This window comes from Manis pentadactyla, chromosome 2, assembly GCF_030020395.1.
Source record: "Manis pentadactyla isolate mManPen7 chromosome 2, mManPen7.hap1, whole genome shotgun sequence".
NCBI lineage: Eukaryota > Metazoa > Chordata > Mammalia > Pholidota > Manidae > Manis > Manis pentadactyla.
Genome location: NC_080020.1, coordinates 59,529,726 through 59,548,958, shown reverse-complemented (window position 1 = coordinate 59,548,958; position 19,233 = coordinate 59,529,726). Strand labels below are relative to the sequence as shown.

The 19,233-nt window shown below is 40.0% G+C and overlaps 1 protein-coding gene across 5 annotated transcripts in view; it reads left to right on the top strand.

Annotated features, from left to right (window-relative positions):
* The first annotated feature begins 353 nt into the window (after window positions 1–353).
* MACIR (macrophage immunometabolism regulator) overlaps window positions 354–19,233 on the top strand; it is a 146,815-nt gene continuing 127,935 nt past the window's right edge. For 2 of the 5 annotated variants that reach the window (XR_008994026.1, XM_057492901.1), the window contains exons 1-3: window positions 354–549; window positions 7,680–7,769; window positions 15,555–16,052. Coding sequence is in view for 4 of the 5 variants with exons in the window: in XM_057492901.1 (XP_057348884.1) it covers window positions 15,578–16,052 (475 nt within the window). In the remaining variant the exon portion in view is untranslated. Of the gene's footprint in view, window positions 604–7,679; window positions 7,770–15,554; window positions 18,010–19,233 lie in introns of those variants that run through there. The other 3 variants (XM_036886949.2, XM_036886950.2, XM_036886952.2) reach the window with 3 other exon arrangements.

The following is a 19,233-nucleotide window of genomic DNA, read 5'->3' as shown; positions in this document are numbered from 1 at the left end:
TCTAGTCATCCCTGCTGCTGCTCAGTGCTGAGTCTAAGCAGAGACTCACACAGGACACACATGGCAACACCACTTGACTGGGGAAACCTGACTGTTGCCAGTCCTGTGAGTTGGAGCTCTGGAGTTGGAGTGCCAGGTTTGGGCTGGGGCGGAGGTGTCAGGACTCCTCCCCGCCGACCCCACCTCGTCCCCAGTTGGCAACCCCTCCCCACCTCCGCCCACTTCTTCAGGCCTCTTAGCGCCCTTCTCCAGCCACTCCGCCTTCCTCCGGGTGTCTGAGCCGGGCGCAGGAGGCGGGCTCAGCGCTGACGGGTTGCGCCTCCGCAGCCCGAGGGAGGAGGGCGGGAAGGCGGGCGGGGGCGGAGGAGGAGGCGGAGACTACTCCGGGCGGTAGCTGGCGCCGAGCGCGGTGGGAGAGGAGAGGGTACCCGGCTGGCTCGGCTGGCCGCCTCGGCCCGGATCTCGGCGCCGCCGTCCTGAGCCTCTCCCGCCCTTGTCTCCGGCTCCGCGGCCCAGGCACGGCGGAGGCGGCGGAGCTGTGGGTCACCGGTAGGTTGCACGGGGACGGCGGTTCCGCCTGCAACCTTTTGTGCTGCAGAAAAGGTGGTGGTGAGAGAATGGTGGTTTGGGGGTGCCCCGGTCGCCGAACCCCGGTCCCAGCCCCAGGCGCGGCGCCGCCCCATCCTCCCTGCCTCGTGTCGGGGCCGGGCGCGCGGTGCCCACACGGTGCTGGGAACCCCGACCCGGCGGGCCTCCGAGATGGGCGGCGGGGTGGCTCAGCGGCTCCCGGCTTCGGCGGGCCGGTCCCCGGGCTCCCTAGCAGGGACCTGGGGGCTGGTGAGCTGGGTGGGGCCCTTGCGGGGTGCGGGGAGCCCGCCGCTCCTTGGCACAGGGGTGGGGCCGGAGACGCCGTGAGTGTGCAGCGCGTGTGTGAGTGTGCGGGGGCGTGCGGCCCGTGTGCGCGCAGCGTGCGCTCGCCCGTGAGGTGCGGGCACTCGGGGGCTAGGCGACCCGGAGCGCCTCTCCGCGGTGCGGCGGTGCGGAAGTTGGGACGCGTTGGCGCGCACGCTCGCTCCGCCGCCGCCGGCGGACCGCAGGCCTGGCGCCTCATTGAGAAGTATTTTTTTCCCGGGCCTGCTGCGCCTCCGGCCGCGTGCCCTCGCCGGGTGCCGGGGGCGACTGTTGCGGCCAGATAGCGCCCCGGGGCGAGCCCCGCGGCCTTATCTCGCCGGCCCGCCCCGCTGCGCTGCAGTCTGGAGGTGAGGCCGCCCGCGAGCCCGCAGCCCGCGCCCGCTGCGCGTCTGCCGGTGCGGCGGGGGCGGACGGAGTGGCTGTGGCCGGGGGCGCGCGTGGGGCCCGCTGCCAGGAGCTTGCCAGAAGCGAAAGCGGCAGATGCTGGGCACCGCCGCTCTCGCCCCACCTGTCGCAGGTGGACTTTGGGGCGGGTGGGAAGCAGTCAGACCTTGAGCTGGCGGCCCCATTGTGCAGCTGCCAAACTCTCTCTAGTCGTGGAATCTGCAAATCTCTGCCAGAAAGGAGACGGGAACACGAGGGGAATGATGGTCCCGTCCTTTTCCCCTTGCAAGTGTTCCACATCCTTAGCATCTCCCTGCTTCTCTTATCCACGCCAGTTTGCACCCGGGTGGGTTGGTGATTTGTGTGGAGCTAAGATGCCGAGTGTATATGTGTATGGCTGCCGTTTTACAGGTAAAACTGAGGCTGGGAACTTTTTAATCCCTTGAGGAAGAATGGAGACAGTAGCATTTCATAGTGTGCTTGCTATTCCCAGCCGAAAAAGCATTTCTTGCACAACATTCCTGACGTTACAAGACTCGATTTTGTATTGTTTTTCTCAGAAGAGCCATCCCACAATTTTAGAGTTGTTGGTCGCTTTATTTTTAACCCTATAAAGCAGGTTGGACATTGATTAGGAAGCTAGAAGAGACCTCCTCCCAAAATTAATTTTCCCAGGCAAAATACAGTATTGGTTATTATTGCAGAAGTGTTGGTACTTTATTAATTCAAGACCATGATTTATTCTTACATAGTTATGTCTAATGAATGTTCTACAGATTTCTCTGTGTTTTTATGTAACTGTGTATGCATTATAAACTTAATAAAATGACCAGGATTAAATATAAGGATTAATAAGCTCAGAGACCTCTTGATTTGAAAAGGACTGGTGTTTGGAAGATGCTTCTGCCAACATTTTAGTTTACTGAACTGAAAATGAGGCTGTTTAGTAGTAACTATTCCAGTATATAAGATATAGAGTTACTCGTTGACCTTACATAATGGTCAGTGAATGTTTACTTTTTCATTTTGTGTACTTTGGAGAGCTGTTGTATACCTTTAAAAGTATGTGATGTCGTGGGAGTAATAAAAATTTGTGTACAGGATTTAAATTTTCTTTGCTGACTTATATCCTCTGGGGGGAAAATCAGCTCTTTTCCTCCAGAGAGAACTCTGATTTTGTCACCAGCTTATCAAAATAAGTTCCTAGATTTAAGTTTTCATCTAGAAGGTTAACCACTTCCACTGTGTACACCTGTCCTGTTTTGGTTATGCTTCCTAAGGTGCAAATTTCTTGTAAAGACTGCATGTAGACCTGCAGTTCCACTTACTATCAGCCATATTTGTAGTGAAACCGAATTTTGTCTGCAAGTAGGATCTAAAAAAGGATGACTTCACCTAATGATGAAAAGCACTGGTAATCTAGCTTTAACTTCTATTAGCGCACTGGAGAGAAAATGCTGCATTTTAAAGGACTTTGCTATTAAAAGAACTGATATTAGAGAGAGAAACATTTTTGTCTTAACTAATTATGGGTTGTCTCACTGCTTTGGTCAGGCTAATGATTTGTTTGTAAGGTCAAGTTTGGTTTCGGAAAAGTCACCCCACTTACCAACTCTTCTGAAAATTTACTCATCATTTCGTTTTTATGAGTTGCAAATGGAAAAATAGGATTATTTTAAACCTGTAAGATTAGTGTGTAGGTATAGGCATTTTGTTTACGTTGTCTGTGTTGTACTTTGGCAGTTAAACCATTTTGTTTCTGCTCAGGGTTCTGTTACTTGAGAGATGTTTTGATCCTCTTGTTTTTAGAGTTATCTTTGAGACTAGTGGTTACAAAATATTTTCATTACTCTGAATGGAACTTTTAAGATTTTTTCATTTTTTTCCAAGTGCTTTTTCATTATTGGTCTCTCTTCAAATAGCCACTCTGAAAAATACCGTTTCTGTTTTTCTCCTTCCATGTTTTGGTAGCTAGAACCAGAACTACTAGAACTACTCTGTTTTCTTCGCCTAAACTGTATCTTGCTTTTCATAATATAATCTTTAATGATTAGTTGGATTTATGCAAGGACTATGTGATGGCCTTCATATTTACAACCTTATGATTTGGAATAGATTTTAATTTTTCTTCTTGGTATTTTGTTAATGGATCTATGCTGAAGCCTGAGATAAATGGCTTATGTTGTGTGTAGGGATTTTGTGAGGGTTTGAACATTTCCATATGGAACTACCTGTGCTTTGGGAAAAACCACTCCCCTGTCTGGGTTCCCCGGGCCATTCAGCTCTACTGTTAAGATGCACTAGATTTATGTCCATGTCTGTCTGCCTGCCCTTCTTGTCTGGTCTCAGGCTTCACTTTTGTATTTGTTCCAGTGGCTGTAGAAGACTAGGACATGGTAAAGCTCAAGAAATAATTGTTGAATGACTGAATCAATAAATGAGTAAAATGGCTGAGTGGATACAGCCAAAGAAATACCCCTGCGATCTGTATGGACAGCCACAATGCAAGCACAAGAGCTTTTCTTTCTCCTCTCTTCTCTTTTCTTCTTTCTGCATTGCCTTTCTATTTCTATATATTATTTTTCAGTGAAATTACAATACATTCACCAAACAGGGACATTTTTGAGAGATAAAGGGGGTGGTGTAATGATTGTGCCAAATTACTGGCTATAAACTGATACATCTGGTCACCCTACTTATGAAGGCCATTCTTCTTTGTTTACCTGTGATGAAAACTATCACCTTGCCTGAGAAATTTGACATATTTGCTATTTAATGTTCTCAAACTCTTCTATTTGTAGAGGCTTCATTTGCAGTCAAATGTTGGGTGTCTTTTGCTTAGTCCCCCATGGCTTCCCTCTCCAGAGGCCTTGCAGGCATGCTTAATTTTTCCTGTTTTCATTGCTTACAGGGTATGTCTTAGGGCTTTCTGTGTGTTTCAGCTGCTTATAGCTGTATGCATTTTATACTCTACCCTTTGCTCTGCTTACTTTAGTCTGTTTTTCTCTGCAGCTAAAATTCAGTCCATCTTGCAAGAATTTCATGTAAGTTCTCTCTCTTGCTGTTTTTGAGAGATTCATTGATGTCTTGCCAAACCTTCATGTTCAAAACACTGGACAAAATCAATTGCAAGTGTTAGAGATTTACAGATTTTTAAAGTATTCTAAAAATGTTATTTCAATCTATAACTCTGGATTTGAAAGCAGAGGAGCCTTAAGGTAATTACCCAACTCTTGCACCAGAGCTGATATGGAAGTCTAGGAATAGTCGGTAATTTCATAGTGAAAGCAGTAGTGACTCATTCTCCCTCGTGTGCCAGTGTCATTGGGCTTTAAAGTCAGACTGATTGGGGTTCAGATTCCTGCTCTGACTCAAACAGTATTACTGGATCGAATACTTTAAAATGAAGAATATTTTCCTCATGGAGGAATTAAGATTAGATTATGAAAAGAAGTGTAGCGTGTAGCTCTTGGCATATATATATATATATATACACACACACACACACATATATATATATATGTATATATAGTAGGTGCTCAGAAATATTAGTTTCTTTTTCTTTCACTTCCCCATTAAAAATCCAGTCCTTTGGAACTTAACGTTACAATCTTCTAATTCTTTGCAATGGGAGACTGAGGTAAAGCCCATAACTATGATTTTTTACTAGATTGTCCTATAGACAGTCCCTTAAAGAAGGTATATTCTTATATTAATTCCTGACCTCGTTCTTTTAAGTTAAAGATTTTTCCTTCTTTTCACTATCTTTATCATCTTAGCACGTATGCACAGATGGCAGGCAGTCACACACAAAACGCTAAGCAGAGTCAAAAATGAGTAAGGAAATTGGAAGTGTAACAGAGCTCCTGTACCTTGGGCTTCGCGGGAGTCATTCCCTTGGACTCTGTTTGTATTCTGTTTTTGGCTTGGCACTGGCATAATAGGGATAATCAGTTACTACACTTTGTTTACTATGAAATTACCAACTATTTCCTAGACTCTCCTATCAGCTCCAGTGCACGAGTTGATTAATTACTTTAAGGCTCCTCTGCTTTCAAATCTGGAGTGGAGTTTTAGGTTGATTTTTCTTTTGGTATTGAAAACAATGTTGGGAAATAACTTCTCAGTGCACTTAAAAGCTTGAAAAGAAACTATCACCAAATACAGGATGCAAATGATATGAAAATTGGAGTGAGATTTTAGACTGTTTTTCAAACTATTCTTTATTTAGACTTAAAACAGATTCAGAATTTTCTAGTGTTCTACCTGGATTTTTCTATCTAAATTTCTAAAAGTCTAAATGCAATCTACCTCACATTGTGGTAGAGGTAGCCCTGGAAAAAGTAAGTGGAAATACCATGTTCGGCATCCAGCCATATAGCCAGCAAGTATTGATTGATAAAATTTTTTTTCCTGCCTGGTAACTTGGGATTTAAAAATACTCTATAGGCCCTTAGGAGAAGGGGCCCATCCATGATTTAGAATTATTTTATGTAAGACTCTCCACTGTGTGCCTTAGAACCCTGACATTTTTCAAATTGGAAATACCCCTAGAGCTCCCTCCAACCATGTCACAAATGAGGCAGTATAACCTTTCAGGAGCCTCCCCACGTATATGAAAAAGATAGAAATTAATTGTATATTTTTCAGGAACACAGTTATTGTATGGAAACTCTATCTGGGCTCATCAGTGCTCAGAGGCCACATGTATTTAAAGGAATGTCAGTGGGCTTTGGCTCAGGTGGGTTGGGTTTCAGGTTGCTGCTCTCATTGTTACTTGATTGAATACTTCACAATGGGGGTCACACTTTCCTCATGGTGTAGTTGCTGAAATAAAATATGAGTGGCCTGTGGGTTTTGGCATAAGAAGGTGCCCCCAAATAATAGTTTCTTTATATTTCCCTGCCCCATTAAAAGTCTTTAAATACTTAAATAGGAAATCAGTGTGAACTTTATAGCATTAGTATTGGGGAAACTCTTTGGGGGTGATTATATGAAATAAAAAATGTTGCTGTTAGTTAACAATTTTTGTTACATTACAGTTCACTTTATGTTTAAACCAGAGGCTTCATTGGTGAAGTAGAACCGGTTCACAGTTACTGAGTTTTCTTGGTAACCTATTTGAAAATAGGTTGTGGCAAAAGAAATGTAAGGGTGTGTGTCTGTTACCTCAATCTAAAGAAGTTCCAGAGGCTGATCAACATGTTTGTTTCTTGGAGTGATGGCTCTGGGTGCATTACCTCCTCCCAGTTTCCCAAGCGGAGGAAGCAAACGCCTTTAATTCAGTAGCCATCTATTACCTTTGTATAAAACTCTTCTGTGTACTGGTCAGGACAGTAATAAAATGACAAAGTCCTTGCTTTTTCCCTTGCTGTTTATATTCTGTGTGAGGACATGTTGGACTATTGCCAGTTGTAAGACTCAGTGTACCTACGTGGGTGAAATAATCCATTCCACTCATTTGGGTCCCCTCCCCCAACAACAAGAAGAACCTAAACACAGCAACAGAGAGCCCGACAACCTTTAATGGTGGAAAGGACTTTGGGGAATTTCTTGGCCTCAGGAAATTAACCCAATTAGGTGAGGTGGTAGGAGATGAGGATAGATTGTCTTACACAGTAGCTCCCCAGGTAAGAGTGGAAGGCACCGAGGAGATGCTAGAAGTCTTAAACAGTGTGGTAAGTCCAAAGAAGTATTTTTCAAGTTGTTCTTTTTAAAAAAAAATGTTTCCAAGAGCCTTCTCATAATTTTTCTCAAGCAGTCTTAGGAAGGGTTTTGATTGTTGCTGTTTTATGGCTAAAATGAGTAGACAATTAATTGCATAATAATAACATCACACATCCAGAAAGGGCCTTGCAGCATTCAGAACATGTTCACCTCCCTCATCTCATTTATTCTGTGTAACAACTACATGGGGCAGAAAGGGTGGAATTGCCCTGATTTTAAAGATTGCTATTTATTCTGGGTCAGGAGGTGAGTTTTTAGCAGGGCCAGGTGTAGGACATGTTCTTTTAAGGCAGCCTTAGCATTACTTTTTCCTGTGAATCTATTGAACGCATGAATAGGACTAGGATGGTGGAGCAAACATTTAAACCCCTGCATTTCCTTATCTCTTTATTTAGCCCAACTAGCTACTGTTAGTCTCCAGATAGAGTTTAAGCAACACAGTACAGAGGAACAAGCATGATAAAATGTTTGAGGTTTAATTTAGCTCTACAAACTCCAGTTACTTTAATTAAATTAATCAATATTATATCCTATATAACCTGTACCTGGTGTTAGTACCTCCTGCTAGCTTAATCCTGTTTTGCAGTTAGAATTGATATAATTGCTTTATAAGTTGTGCTACTTGTTAAAGGTTTATTTTTGTATTTCATGTTTAGTTTCTGGAGTAGAGCAGAAAAATTATTATGCCTGTGTTCCCTTGGGACTCATTGGAAATTATACAGTGACATCTTCTGGGATTTAGTCTGGTGAGTTATATTTTGCTTTTTCTGTTTGTTAACCAGTTGTATGAACATAATCTAATGTGTTTCAAAGACTACATAAACAGATGAGCGTAAAATGCCAGTACATTATTACAAATGTGTATACTATTATGAAATTTTTAATGGTGAGAGCTGAAATTATTGTTGCAAAAGGCTAACATTACTGTATTTGAAATGTTTGACCTTTTGATTGAGTAGGTTTTCCTTTTTTTATTCCTATAAGAGAAGGAGGTCTTATGAAATAATATTTCAAAACAATAGTTGAGAGATATTGCTCTAGTTGCAGGGAAGTTTTAGTAAAAACATTAATTACTGGAGATTGGCAAAATAATTTGCAGAAAGTTCTAGTTGTATATTATTAGACATGAAGAATGGTAAATGGGTGACTGAAAGGAGGATCATTTTCACTTAGTCATATAGCAGTTCACTGCAAAGGTGACATCCTTTTCATCACACCATGACTTTAAGCTGTTAAAACGATTCAATGTTGTTGTTTTCCTTTAGTTGTCCTTTTTCAGAGTGTCATCTGTGTATCTGTACTTAACACTGTTGTCCATGTGACTTCAAGTCTTTGAAGGGGAAAAAAATTTCTTAATGACCTTTGTAGCTCTTTTAGCATTTTAGGAACTATATTCGTGCGAGTTCATGCTTTGGTATGTCATTCTGCTTGGCCAGTATCTTTGTAGATCTTTTCTTTGAATGAGATTGGTCTGTCTTGGAAAAAGCAGTTCCATAATTGACTTCTAGATCAGCTGTCAGCAGCAGAATGATTCAAAGGAATGTTGGGGAAAACCAAACACTTTTGTTCTATTAAGTAGATAAAGCGAAAATGCATTTTAAAATATTAAAAAAATGGAAACATTACATTTTTCAGTTTTGAGGAAAACAAGGAGTTTGAAAACCATTAAGTACAAAGTGCTTTTAGAGGATATTAAATAGGAAATAATGTGTTTCATCCAATTGAAACAAAGCATATAAAACTAGAAGCAATGAGTAGAAGCTATAGGAATGTGTGTGCATGTGTGTCTCCACATGCATATGTGTTCATGTGTATGTACACATAATTCACATAATTATAGTTATGTATGCAAATAAAAGGACATTCTAGTAGACCTGCAACAGGTGAAATGAACCAACTTGATAGGTAGTGAGTTACCTATCATTGAAGGGGTTCAGACATAGACTGGACAAACATAAACATTCCTTCTGATTCTGAGATCATACACTTTGAAGAATTTTAAAAATGGAGGACTATAAGAAACTTGGACATACATGACAGCCTTCTTTTAAAGTGTAATTTATATACAGTAAAATTCACCCTTTTAGTATAGTTTGGGGAGTTTTGACAAATGTATCCAGTTGTATAATGACCACTGCAGTCAATATGTAAAATGTTTTCATCACCCGCCAAAATTCCCTTGTGCCTCTATTAGGAATGAACTCTTGGTTCAGTGACACACAAAGTCAGACTGAAATCAAAAGTCAAGAAAACAGATAAGCAAGTTTATTAGTACATTGTGTAATAGAGTGGGCCTCGACCTAGTGTCAGAAGGCCCCAAATATTTGGGGAAGGTTCTATTTCATGGGGCTTGCAAGAGGTTTTTAGGAGGGGTATTGTTAGGCAAAACAAGTGTTCATTGACAGACTGGCAATGATGTAATCTAACTACTGCGCATGCTCTTTCCCAGAGTTCTCTCTAATTGCTCACCAAGGGGGGCAAAACTGCCATGCAGGTTTATTTTAATGACTTTATAATGAGGAAAGGTTATTTTAGGGTACCCCAGAAGCATGCCCACTTGGACTCCAGCTTGTGGAATGTCTCGGTGGTTTTACTCCTCCTGCTAGGAATTTTCTCATTGGTGGAAGTTCTCTGTGGTCTCAACTCACTAGTCTCAACTTCTCTGTGGTCACCGTGACCTATCTTCCTGCTTATCTCTGGCTTCCTGCCTTTGCAGTCTGTCCTTTCCTCTCAACCCCAGCCCTTGGCAGTCATAAATTGATTTCTGTCCAGATGGTTTTGCTTATTCCAGTATGTCATATAAGTGGAACCAGTATTTGCATTTTCTGTCTACTTCTTTGACTTGGTGTAATCCTAGTTTGCTCCTTTTCATTGCTGAGTGGTATTCCACTGTATGGATGGTACACAGTTTCTTTTTGCATTTTCCTATTGGTGCACATTTGGATTGTTTCCAGTGATTATGAAGGAAGCTCTTGTAAACTTTCACATTCAGGACTTTGTGTAAACATGTATTTTCATTTTTCTTAGTAAGTACCCACAAGGAGGGTATTGGTGGGTTGCTTAATAAGCATTTATTTAGCTTTATAAGAAACTGCCAAACTGTTTTCCAAAGTGACTGTACCTGACAGAGGCTTCTGGGAAGTGAATGTAACTATGCCAAGGTGTGTACAGTTGAAGGAGTCTAATTCTCATTCAGCACAGATCTATTTTTATTTTATACCCAGTTTTAACAAATTTGGTTAGCAAATATTTTTTAAGCCCACAGTTGATTAGAAATAGTAAATTAGAAAGCTTTAGGGAGAGATTGTTAGCAATTGGAAGAAACCAAAAATGATATCCACAAATATGACTATAGTCACTGATTCTTTAAAAAAGACAGGAACTTACAGGAGTGAAATTCTTCTATTGCTAACTTCTATCTGACAGGTTCCTAAACACATCTGCATATTGGAATCACAGAGGAATTTGAAAAATTTCAGAGTCCTAGGCTATACCTTCAGTGAAATAAATCACAAATCTCGGTAGAGCACAGAAATCAGTATTTTTTTGAAATTTCTTGGATGATGTCAGTCTGTAGACAAGTTTGGGAACCATGTGATAGAAACACAGCCTGATGAAATTGAAGGAACACTAGACTGGGAGCCAGGTGACTGGGAACTGGCTGCATGTCTTGACACCTGGTGTCTGTGTTGTCTTCTCTGTAACCGGAAGTTCTGGGTAGATGAACTCCATGATGATTCTGGCATTAAAACTGTATGTTCTACCTATCACAAAACTGACTGTGGTCATACTTAGGAGCCTTCATTTCCCAAGGAATGGCTCTCTCGTCAGTGGTTGGTATCCTGAACCTCTTGAAAAAGATTTTGTTCACATGATGACATCTTTCTTCTATATATTTAGGTAGTTCTGCTTTCTCTTAAATAGTATTGCTGAGTGTTGCTGAAAACAATTGGGATGTATGGAGCAGCTTTTTGATTACTGAGGGTGACTTTTTTTGATATGCTTGATTTAAAAAAAAATTCCCAGAATGTAGAATTCCTGTGAAACTTATTTCAATTGTGAAACTTATTAGCTATGTTCAAAGTTGGTCTAAGGAGCTAAGGCATCTAGGTTATGTTTTCAAAATGTTGCTCCTTGTACCAAATGTGGAGAAAGTTTGGCCTCTTGGGGAATATTCAAAGCTGAGCTGATTGCATACAGGTCATGGTCCTTTGTGTGTGTTTATCTTGGTGCACCTGGTCCCCATGCATGTGTGGTGTGGTTTGGACCTGTTTGCAGCCACAATTCACAGTTCCATGCTGTACTCAGGTTTTTAAAAAGTGCACTGTATACATTTTTCTAGCAAATATTAAAGTGTCACTTGTGTCTGGTTTTGTCTAGTTTTGAATCCTATGTTTCAAAGAAATACAGTGGCCTCCATGAGCAATATACGTGAGTGTCATTGTTGCCGATTTGCATTGTGAGGGAATTTGATGCTGAAGACCCTTAGATGCCATTTAAATTTTTATTATTTGTTCCTGGTACTTGTTTGAGAAACTCAGTTTTCAAAACATTGTTGAACTACATGTTGGCTTTTCTATTGTTGTATTTTCTGTTCTAGACTCTTTAACGTCCACAGAAATTTTTGCTGCTTCTGTTATTATAGAAATGCTTCTTCTATTTTTTGTTACCAGTTTTTGTTTTGCCTTAAACTATCTCTGAAAGGCATTAATGGTAGCAATAAGGATGTTATTAGTCTCTGGTCTGTAGTGCTTGGCAGTGTGGAAGGTAGACTGGGCTTGATTCCTCGGTTTACATTTATTGATGCAGTGGGGGTGTGCTGTCCGCACGTACCTGCAGTATTTACAAGACTGCATTGTAATCCATCTTGGCAGTATGCTCTTATAGTACAAGGTTTATCTTCTAGCATGGAACAAAATGCTTAGTCATGGATAGGTTTGATAAAAATAGCAAACACATTAGGCAGATTTTTTCTATATATGAAGAATACACTGCTAAGCACAGGCCATCTCCAGTTGTAGTCACGGTATTCAAGTGTCCTGATCATTGCCTTTTCATAAGAAATTTTGCAGTACAAAAGTGTTAGACATTCATATATCAAGATATGTTGACTTTGAGACCATTCAGTTTTTATTGTCTTTACCATCATTCTTTTTTTTGTAGAATTCCAGAATTGGAACATAACCAGGCTTCTTCCTCTTAGCTGGGACAGTACCTACACCACTCTGTCCAGTTAGCGGAGAACCTGAGGGCGTTGATTGTGTAACTGCTTTCAGGCTCTTGCTCTAGTATTTAAATCAAGTCAGGAAATTCTAGGGGATTTAATAGCGTAAACAGGTTTGTTTTCAGTCACATTGAAGAGTGGAAGGTATGCTGCCAATCTAAAAATGAAACATTTGCCAATCAATGTTGTCTTTTCCGAAACCTAGCCTCCGCCTCACTTTCTTAGTGCCACGCAGATATTCTTTAGAAAGGCAATATGTAAGTGAAAAGGGTCTTAAAAAAAAATCCAAGTCATGTGCAGGCGTTCTGGTTGCACCATTCACATTCCTACGTGAAGATCACAATCTGAAGATGTTGTGTATGTGGCAATATGCTGCAGAGACCAGTAAAGCCACATAAAAGCTGTTAGTTTTGAGAATATGCTGCAGAAGACTGATGCTTGTATAGGTAAAAAGAGCACTTTTCCAGCCCTAAGAATTGCTCATCAGAAGTTCAGCAGGTAGCAGCTGTATATGTAATAATTTAGAAGGAGCCTTTACATATTCCAGTGCAATGAGATTCTAATTCAGAAATTTTTAAGAGTATTGACCTTAGTTACCAGATTAAATACTTGTTTTAGAGGACATTGAAAATGCTAATTTCTTTAACTTTCTGGTTGAGTAGTATTTTCTACAGAAGTGTGTTGTTTACCTCAGCAAAGTATGGTATGTTTCTTACACCAGGCTGTGTGGTTGACATTTATGGAGCTCTTAAACCATATCTGTTTCCTCTACTTGACAATCTAGGTAAATCAGTGTCTGTCAGGTTGATGCCTGAGCATCCCGAGCCAGGTGATATTGTTTTTTGGTGTTAGGACTGCTGGGAACTTAGCCAGTGATAATCATCTGACAGTAGAGTCTGTTTCATGTCTCCTCATCTTTTGATCTTTATACATCACTTCACTCGCTCATTGTCTTCAATCTTCTAGTCTTCTTGGAACTTAGTTTCTAGATAATAGGTAATTTCTGGCTTTTTCTCTTAAACCTTTTACTCCTGCCATTCTTCATCCTCAAGTGCTAAGCAGTCTCAGATGCGGCAGAGTGGGCTTAGTATAGAGACAAACTTGTGTGATTGTGTTGACTGTAGAAGCCTGTGCCCTGCTCTTCACTGTGACTTTCTACAGTGTCAGCTTGCTTAGCAATTTTTATCCCTCATCGGCAGAAAAGATGACTTACAGCCTAGCCTCTCTTGAAATTCAGGATGGGGTGGGCTGTGAATTCTTGGATTTTAGAACATTAATAATATACCAAATGAGAATTCAGTAAGGTAACTGGTGGAAGTCCATGGACTGTCACGGATCGCTCGATTTGGAGGGGACCTAGACCAGTGTGTGACCTGGTGTAGACTGACTGCTGGAGTATCCCACCCTCTCCTTGGGAGGAACATGCAGTCTGCGTGCACCTCGTTTCCTCCGTAGCCCTGCTTTCTGTGACCTCACTGACCCTCCTCTCCTTGTCTTTCAGAATGGAGCATCAGAGAAACTACTTGCCTGTAGCTGCCTCTTAGGTTAGGTGGGTTTGAGGCCTTGGATCTCTTCTCTTGCACTTTTCCTGGGCAATAGAATTAGTGAGAAAGGAAAGGATTCGTTTGTCATTTGGTTTAGAGTAAATATTTGTATGGCATAAAAATTTGATGAGGCTTCATATGACCCTCTGAAGTTTATTAGGTAAGAAATCTTCAGGGTTTTGTATGCATATCAAAGTAGCTGATGGTCTCATCCTATAACAGAGATGCAAATTATATAGTCAAATGTAAATTTAGTTTTACATTAGTAAAACAGAATAAAGTCAACTAATGGAAGTCTGGAAGGGTTGAGGGGCTAAAGTATTTGGAAATAGTCTAAGATTTAGAGTAAAACGTAAGTAATATCTGGATCCCTTTGGCATTTGCTTTGTCTGAGGAACATTAATATTAGTTTTCAGTTGTGCTGTAGATGTGGACTGTAGTGAGAATGGGATGCTATCTGGTAACTTCTTCATAGTCTTGGTTTATTTATTTGCTTTCTAGTGAAGGAAAATGCAAATGAAGGAATAAGGTTTTTTGTTTTTGTTTTCTGCAAATGAAGGAATAAGGTTTTTTGTTTTTGTTTTCTTTTAGGCTTTTTAATTGCTTGGATTTTAAATGAATACCCTGACTTTAGGAAATGCTTACATTGGGAAAAAGATTGCTTACAAAAAAGATTCATAAGAATTATTTAATATAATACTTTTTTCAACAAATTTTCATCTTAAAATTACTTTTTGACATCATTTTGGTTAGTAATCTGAGATAGTTAAAACTCTGTTATCCACTTCTAACTGATGATCAAGTAGAAATAAAGTTTCTCAGAAATGATACTGTCTTAGTATTTTATTTACCAAAATTTGATTTATCTGCAACTTTCTAGAAACCTGGCCATTATTTGTGGTACTTCCTATCAATGGGGTTTTTGAACTGTGGGATGCCATAACCTTAATGAATAATCTTAGCATTCATTGTGAATTGTTCTGCTATTTGGTATTGCAAAGTAACTATCAAATTGATGACATTTTCTGATGCATCTGATATGTAACATATGTTCAGAATTTAAAATGACCTGATTTTTGGATTTAGTGTTTAGTTTTAAACTACAAAGTGGTTTGGAGGCATGGAGGGAGGGATGGATATTTACAGTTTGGGGATTGGAACCTACTCTTAAGAAACTCCTCTATACCGTAAAAAAATGTTCTAGGTCTAAATTGGAATCTTTGTGGAAATTGATTAGCTTTTACCTTTTATTAAGTGTCCCTTAAACATAATTGAAAAAAAATCTTAGGTGCGAAGAACTGAGCACTTATTTCAAATGAAATGATGGAAAATGTAAAGATGTTAATTTTCAATGTTAATGGAAGTATTTTGGAAATATCTTGTGGATTCTTGTGAAACTGTATGATTATATTTATTTGCTTCATGTTGAGCCCTGTATTTTATTTGCTTAATGTCACATTGAGGAATAAACTGTGTGATTGAATGGAGCACCTCATTTAGAGACTGTTATTTTCTGTTTCTCCATCTGAACCTTTTACTAGTGCTTCAGACTTTAATTTAACCTGTCTTTGAGTTCTTGAAGGCAGAGAAGTAGTCGTTTCATGCCTGCTCTGGAATGGTTTGTAGACATAGATAATAATCTGTCAGTTGTGCATTGGCTGTTTATCAGGTCAGTGTTCTTTCATGCTCCCTGAGCTGCTAACATGAGCTTGGCTCAAGTTCTGGGCGTTAGACCTTTCTAATCTCAGTGTGTCTACTTCCAGGAGTTCGTAGACCAGTGCCTAACATGGAAGTAGATGTTAACGGAGAGCCCAGAAGTACCCTGGCCACCCTGCCCGTGCCCGTGGTCGAGGCGAGCTCCCCGGGCAAGGCAGAGGCCGAGAAGCCCCGCTGCTCCAGCACGCCTTGCTCACCCATGCGCCGGACTGTGTCAGGCTACCAGATTCTCCACATGGACTCTAACTATCTGGTGGGCTTCACGACTGGGGAGGAACTCCTGAAGTTAGCCCAGAAGTGCACAGGTGAAGAGAGTAAGGGAGAAGCCGTGCCTTCCTTGCGCTCCAAACAGCTGGACGCAGGACTTGCACGTTCCTCTCGTCTGTATAAAACCAGAAGTAGGTACTACCAGCCGTACGAGATTCCGGCTGTCAATGGCAGGAGGCGAAGGCGGATGCCCAGCTCAGGAGACAAGTGCACTAAATCTTTACCTTACGAACCGTATAAGGCCCTCCATGGGCCTCTGCCTCTTTGTCTTCTTAAAGGTAAGAGAGCTCACTCCAAATCTCTGGACTACCTCAATCTAGATAAAATGAGCATCAAGGAGCCAGCTGACACAGAAGTGCTACAGTACCAGCTTCAACACCTAACCCTCAGAGGGGACCGTGTGTTTGCCAGGAATAATACATGAATGACTTGCAGGGAGGTTAACCCAGTTTAGGTCAGCCGACACTTGACTAGAAAAACCCACTGTTGTACTCTGTACAGGACTCTTCACATAATAGATGGTTATGTCAGCTAAGTGTTCCTGGAACATAAAACTTGTTTGAATCAGATTTTGAATACAGGAATGAAATCATAGGTACTTGGGGGGAAATCATTCTAGAGCACGCAAAGAAAACAGGATGTTGACCATTAGTTTGTATAGCTTTTTAGCTAGGAAAAAAGGGTTTGGTACCATCATATCTTTATGATGCTGACACTCAAATTGGGAATGTTATCTGCTTGTTGTTGCTGACTTGGTAGGATTCATTAAAAAGTTATATCTTAAGTACTCAAGTACTTCTTTAGTCTCTGTATTTTACTATGAAATGTATGTAATGATTTGTTTTATGAAACTTAGAACTTGAACATTGCTGAATTGGACCACTTTTTATTTTTAAATATTGAGTTTAAATATTTTATAACTGGTTTTGCACTGAGAAAAATTTAACATTTCAGATTGACAAGAGAATAATCTTTCTTCACTTGCTTCAATAATATTGAGCAATGAATTTTTTATTTCCGCATGGAAAGTTATTGATCTCTATGGCTGTAAAATATTTCTTTATAACATTGTTAAAGTGTGTCTTAATAAAATTAAATTTGGGATACAAAGTATTTATTTTACAATGGTTGGGGAAGCTTTTCCTGAAAGTTTCCAATATGATGTTTTCATAATTTGAAAAAGTTTCCTTAGTGCTTATTTTCTAATTTAAAATTCATCTGCAACTTCAAAATGGAAAGGATTCTTTTAATTGTGGATTTTAGGCATAATGCTGTTTGCATCTGAATGTTCTGTAAGTGAATGAAACTTTAATAGAGGAACTCATGATCTCTACTATCGAATGCTTAAACTAAGTAGGAAGTGACACCATTAAGCATGGCATCGGGTCATTCCAGTTTTAGTTCTGTGTAGTACAGGCACTCATTAAATTCCAGTTTCTAGGATTAGTGTAGAAGCCTAAAGTGCTTCTACAGATTTAATGGGTTAATCCTGGATTACTTAACAATTTATGTCAATTGCACTGGTTTAATTTGTTGCTAAAGAAATAATGCCCTGACTTTAGTAACAAATACAGCTCAACTATTGAATATATTTTGAAGAAAATGTATGTAACTTACCTTTTGTAAAAGTTTCTATTTCTTTTTTTTTCTTTTTTGACTCTTGAAGGTGCAATTTATAACTAAATTGGCGTTTCTGGCAGCATAGAACTGCTTATTTTAAATTTTATTTTGGTGGTTGTGAGTTTCTTAGGTGTTAGCGATCTTGCTTATAAAATAAGAACACCTTTTAATTAGTGAGTGGGTCATTCATTCCTGGTGCAGACATGACTTTTCTTTAGCCAGAATGAATGGCAAACCCCATTTAGAGCAGAATAAGTATTAGAAAATCCTAGGAACTCTTAATCTTATTATACTTTCACTGAGGCAAATCACGTGAAAGAGTCTTGGGGAAATTGACCCATATCTTACTTGAGTTGATCAGATTTCTGGGTGGGCTGAAAATGTTCAGCTGTTGTATATTTTAAAGTAAATTGCACCTTTGTAACATATTGTATTGACGAATGGTCACTAAGATTAACTATATCTATACAGTTATTAGTTTGACAAGAAATAGAATCCTGTCAGATGCCAAAGAGTTGGGATTTTTACGTTTAATGATTAAACACCATTATTTATTGATGATTTACCCTGTGGAACTGTATTATTTCTAACTATGAAATAAAAGGGTGATGTAAACACAGTGTTGTGTGGTGCTTTAAAAAAGGTCCACCATCAGCATACTAGGTACTATTCAAGAATTCTATCTAAGCACTTATTTTTAGGTCCCATTTTTGAAAAAAACATACCTTTGGTGCTCATTCGCATGTAAAAATAAAGGCTGTATCCATGGCAATCATGTGTATTCAGTCCATTAGGAAACACAGCTGTTTACCTGTGATATCTGTTCCTGCCCATGCTCCTAAATAATTTCTTGAGCTAAATAAAAATATGTAGCTTTTTGTTTTGTTTTGTTTTTATATTAAGACAAATAGGTGAAAACCAATGGCAAAAATGAAGGGGTTAAAAGTTTGAGGTGAAGCACATTTGCAATTAACTGATTAGTAAAAATATATAATTTTAAGTTTAGTTCCCTAAAAAGTTTTGAAACTCCAGGTCAGTAGTTTTCAAAGTGTGTTTGGAGAGCCCCTTCACTAGCTCTGTTTGCTTTCTTTGCACTCCATGATCTGCTGTTCCTTTCGTAGGTAATGTCCTATCAGGAAAAAAAGGTTAGGCTGGATCTCTTTTAGCTGAAAAAAAGAAATGTATTCCCATTTTCTTGAGCCTTTTGACATGCTTTCTGTTTTGAACTCTTTTTTTCTCCCCATTTTTATTCAACCTAATATTCTATACCTAACAGGGCACATTTTTGGCCACAGTATATACCTCATGATGTTACCTTACAATGCCTACCCTGAAATAAATTGCAGCAGCACATAACATCAGTTTTTTCTCTTTTGCAAAAATACTGTGTTTTAGAGGCTCAGCTGATAGAAAACACAGCAGTAGGATTTCATTCCTTGCCTCAAGGTGAGGTGAGTTTCTTTTACCTTCTCTGACTTCCCCCTACCTGCATTTGCTCCCCAGGTTCCAGAGCCCTGCACTGAGGGAAGGCAGTGTGGGGATGGATTAAGATGTAAACTCGTTCAGAACTGCCAGGTCTTCCAGATTGGCTCAGCTGGGTCAGTCGAGTCTTGTCCATCGCTTCTTATGCCCATGTTTGGGCCACTGTGTCTTTCTCCTTTCCTGAATATGTATTTAAATAATTTCAATATTTGGGAAGCTTTTGGAAGATTCTAAGTTAACTTTTCAAGACAAATTGACCTTTCACTCAAGGCAGAATATTTCTTGACATCTTGAGAAAAGCAACCTATTTTCACTAATTTTCTTATTCCAGCTTATGTTTATCTTGGAACGGATTTT